At 45.9% G+C, this 4,689-nt stretch overlaps 1 protein-coding gene across 1 annotated transcript in view; it reads right to left on the reverse strand.

Moving 5' to 3' along the window:
* FSTL1 (follistatin like 1) overlaps nt 1-4,261 on the reverse strand; it is a gene marked incomplete at its 5' end in the record, with an annotated part of 14,056 nt that extends 9,795 nt beyond the window's left edge. The window contains 3 exons of the mRNA XM_018573091.1: nt 3,531-3,661; nt 3,782-3,814; nt 4,099-4,261. Of these exons, the coding sequence (XP_018428593.1) occupies nt 3,531-3,661; nt 3,782-3,814; nt 4,099-4,261 (327 nt within the window). The remainder of the gene's footprint in view (nt 1-3,530; nt 3,662-3,781; nt 3,815-4,098) is intronic.
* Between the last annotated feature and the right edge of the window lie 428 nt (nt 4,262-4,689).

A 4,689-nucleotide genomic window follows, 5' to 3' on the forward strand; every position in this document is an offset into this window, starting at 1 on the left:
GTTTTGTCAAAAATAAAGCAAAATTAAAGAAATATTTTGTACAGGAAGTGAAAAGTTCCTCCTTGTCTGTTGGTCTAGTAATTACAGACTCATTCCGAGTCCTCACAGGCCCCGAGGCCTAGTTACATCTCTTCCCTAGTTATATCTTCCTAAGTGCTGGTTGCCATGGAGATGGAATGTGATCTCCAGCACCAGAAATAAAGGCTTTATCTGCCGCTAGGCCTCAGCCAATAATTCTTTCATACTCAGGAGGCTTCAAACAATAGCGCTGCCCCACTAAACAGCATTTGGGCTGACAAAGACAATAGCCAGCTTTTCTTATGTGATTTAATTATGGCAGGCCTTTCACTGCTTGATTTTCACTTGTAATCTATAGGCATCTCTAGTGCAAATCGGGTATTGTAAGCAACACATACGGGGCTTATGTATGAGTGCCTTAAAAAAAATAAAAAATAAACTGTTGCCTATAACAATCAATCTGCATTTAAATGTCATTTCTGCAGTGCCGAGGGCTCTAACTGGTTGCTATGAGCAACAAGAAATGTCCTTATTAGCATTAGTGCAATGCTACCCATAAACATTACCGCCATAAAGGATCGATCAATGACTGGATTGTGTCACAAAAAACAACCGAAGCAACAAAGAAGAATTCAGTTTGATCAAATTCACTTCTATTTCTTTTCCATGTTGAAAAAATTGATAGTTTAATGCCCTATAAAGATTCTTTTATCAACATGATTCTTATATCGAGTGATTTTTAGGATTATGTGTATGGCCAGTGTAAGGTCTGACACAAAGACGCTCAAGCAAGCTGGAAGATGTATGTAACCAATGATTCATTTTTTTATTTTTTTTGCTAATATTCCCCCTTTTTCTCAGCATTTTACAGATTTTTCCTGAATGAGCCCAAAGTAGACTTGGCGCCAAAAGGTTTTTGTTAGTTCTGTATATAGTAAGTGAGGGTTATAACACTTGCCCTCCATGTCTCATCGGGCAGTTTTGCCTTTACTTCTTGTCTGCTAGCCACAATAGGAAGTGAGAGGAAATCCCAACACAGAAAGGGAAATGCCTGGTGGTTCCCATTAAAAGATTTCCCAGCTATTCCTCTTCTGGTAACCACCCAACATTTAAGGTTTTCTTTCTATTTTAGTGATAATGGTCACCAGGACAAATAGGAGGGGTGAATCTCCGTAATTGGGACACAGATGGCAATAAAAGCCCAATAGATTCAGTGGTATCACTAGGGGGGTGCAGCCCACACCCATGTGACACCATTGGAGGGGTGACACCAAAATGACTGACAGTCATTTTGGTCTCACCCTCTCAGACAAGTCGGGCAGTCGGTCATGGACCGAGAGCCTGGCAATTGCTTGAGAGAGGATGGGAACGTCCCCTCCTCTCTCTGACGGCGTCCATCACCAAGATGGCTGCCGGCAGGTAACAGCGAGTTACGTCATCACAAGCGTGCGCAATGACATTACGGGGGGATGGCTCCGGGTGTCACCCTGCCTTGGGATGCCCCTGAATAGGGGGTCTGATCCCTCTCCACCCCATCCAAAACGAAACAAAAAAAACCCATTCGTACTAGAATTTTACACAAGTTTAGCGTTGTGGTGCTTTGCGTTAGGCAGCCCATTTAAAATTAATGGGCTATGACAACCTCAATGTCCCAAAGTGCCATTGAATATGAATGGTAGTGCATGCGTTGTGGACAGTATGCCACCACGCCTTGCGGTAACACGCGTGTTTAATTGTGGGCCCTCCCAGTACTTTAACTTGAACTACTATCTATGTCGGTGCTATCATTATTCTCTATGATGTTTATTTTATTGCACGCGTCGCATATCCAGCATTGCACATATCAGAATTTTATATGCCGGGCACTCAGTTGCCCGCCTGCGCCGACGGCTGTAGACGGCCTTGACTATGTAACCTAAACTCACCAGTTGCCAAGGCAATGCCAAGCGCAGCCGCTGGGATTTTTTTTCTCGATTAAAAAAAAATAAAAACCGCCAATCCTATTGTGTCATGGAGACCGCGATAAATCTATTTTCAAGAGTTCCATAATGAATCCGCTTATGTGTAATTAATTAAACTTCAAAGGTATAAAAGGGGCCGATCATGAAACGGTATCACCGTCATTAATCATGTCATTAGGGCCCGCTCACACTCAGTGGCAGGCGTACGCTTTACCGCCATTTCAAGTTGAAATCCTATTTGCTTCTATGTGCCGAGATTGTAAAAATGTGGACGCAAAGCGTTTTTCCTGCATGTAGGCGGATGCATCGAAATGAGCGTCAGATGCATCGTGCCGCTTTTGTGTGTTTATAAATAATGGAAAATCTCTCGCATTGCATTATAAATGAACAAAAGAAAAACGTGCAAACGTGAACTCAAAGAGGTGTTCAAAACACACCAAAAAACTACAAAAATACATGTTGTAATATTAGAAAAAAGCGCATTACTGCGTGCTTAGGCTCCGTTTATTAAAGTTTATTTACACCCAAAACTTTTTTTTTTTTTTAGTTTTGGATACGACAGGAAAAGATTAGAACCCTTGTCAGGTTTTTATTTAGTTTTCTAGGGCTCAGTTAGAGAGATTTACCTTCACTTCCTGTTATGGGGACAACCGTTTACCAGACAGGAAGTGAAGGAAAACCTGCGCCAGGGAAACAGACAATAAAAAGCTGACATGGTTTCTTACCTTCCTCTACTTAGGGTAGGAAATCAGTCTCCATACCTGCAGCTCAGCACCGATAACTACCTGCGCTGACCTTTGGGTTGCCACCTTTCCTTCAAGTGAAACCCGCACAGTTAGTGCCGCACGCAACAATTTGGGAGGGGGGTTAGAATATAGAGGAAAGAGCGAGGAGAGGCAGCCGGGGGAAGGGAGTAAGGAGACCGGCCATAGAGGACTACAAATCCCAGCAACACATTACACAGCAATACAAAATAATATGAAGCTACATACTCTGTGTTGCTCTGGGTTGGTGCCCTGATGTCTCCAGGTGGCCTGTGCGGGCTCTCAGGTGGGCAGTGCGGACACTCGGGTGGGCTGAGCGGACACTCGGGTGGGCTGAGCGGACACTCGGGTGGGCTGTGTGGGCGGTGCCACACTGAGGTGGGCTGTGCGGACACTCAGGTGGGCAGGTGCGGACACTCAGGTGGGCAGGTGCGGACACTCAGGTGGGCAGACTGCCCGCAGCTCAGAGGAAGATCCGGGTTTTCAGGCAGATGCGGTTGCCCCGCGATTGTGGTTGCCGAGGACCTAAGCAGCCGCATCTGTCAGAAAATTGAGCTTTTTGTGTCCGGATGCCCGCCGGTTGGAGACAAGACTCCAAAACCGGACTGTCCGGGTGAAAACCGGACGGGTGGCAGCTGATATGTCAAAAAAATGCAAAATCTATTTTAAAAACCCAAACACGCTATATGTGATGCTGCTCTGGTGCCGGCGAAACCTCTGCCATTCGTTTACTGCTTTCGGGCTGGCCCGGGGAGCTAACACTCTAAATCAGTTGCTGGTCACTTGCCTTGAAGTATTTGTTGAGGATTTCGCTGTAGTTGCTGCCCTTGGAGAACCAGCCGTCTGGGATGATCTCGGTCTCCAGCCATTGGATGATGCGTCGGCGCAGCTCATCGCGATCGGCCTGGTAACAAACAACTGCGCCGAGGAAGAGAGATAAAGTTGTTATCATAGGCGTTCCCGCGACAAGCGGGCGGCAGTTATTTTATCTGGTTGTAATCGTAGAATTCTGGTTGTTAGGAATTATAAGATGGTTACCTGGGGTGGCGGCCGGGACCTCGGATGTCTTCTCTGAAAGAAATAGAAACATGAAATATTAATAAGACATTTATAGGCAGAGGGAGGAGCTTATCTCTCTCAGTCTGCTGCTTCTCCTTCACCGTCCAATCACAGGCTGGGGGAGGGACAAGACCTGTAAATGTTACTGAACTGCAGCAGAGAAAAAAAAATCAGGTCTCCTCCCCTGCCACACAGGGCTGTGCTGGTGCAGCTGTGTAAATCTCAGGACAGGAGGGGACGGAAACAGAAATATGTAGTTTAGCTGGTGTTTAGCATGAAACCCTCCCCTGTGGTACCTTTGCAGTGACCGTCATGGTCCACCTGGATCTTGGAGCCGGTCAGGCAGGCGTCTCGGTGGAGCTCGCAGTGGTTCAGGTAGGTTTTGCCGTTGCTGCCGCACACAGGTCTCTTGTGAGATTTACATTTCTGGAGGAGGGGGGAGGAGAAGAAAGTGAAAACCTGCCGCCATAGAGGGACATCCACCAAATTCACAACCCCCAACCGGGAACAACGAGCGACCAATGAGCAGCCTTTACAGGAGAACTTAACCCGCTACAAAATAGTATTAAAACTCCATAAAAAATAAACACTTTTGAAATAAGGGACCAGCTATAGATTTCCTAAAATTCCAATTTCTCTTCCTTAAAGCCATTGTAACATTTTACAGACCATTCACAAAATGATCTCATCCCCCGCTCCTGTAACTGGCTCACTACTTCTCACAGAGGTCTGCACAGAGCCCCTTTCCAACTTACAGCCATCCCCAGCAACTGCACACTGAGCTTTTTTTATTTTATCTCTGGCGCTCCCAGGAAAGTCTTCCTCACTACACTGATTGCGTCATTATGCATTATGGTGCACTCAATTTGAAGGATTTCAGCAATTGT

This window comes from Nanorana parkeri, unplaced genomic scaffold, assembly GCF_000935625.1.
Source record: "Nanorana parkeri isolate BGI_ZX_2015 unplaced genomic scaffold, ASM93562v1 scaffold2232, whole genome shotgun sequence".
Taxonomy (NCBI): Eukaryota; Metazoa; Chordata; class Amphibia; order Anura; family Dicroglossidae; genus Nanorana; species Nanorana parkeri.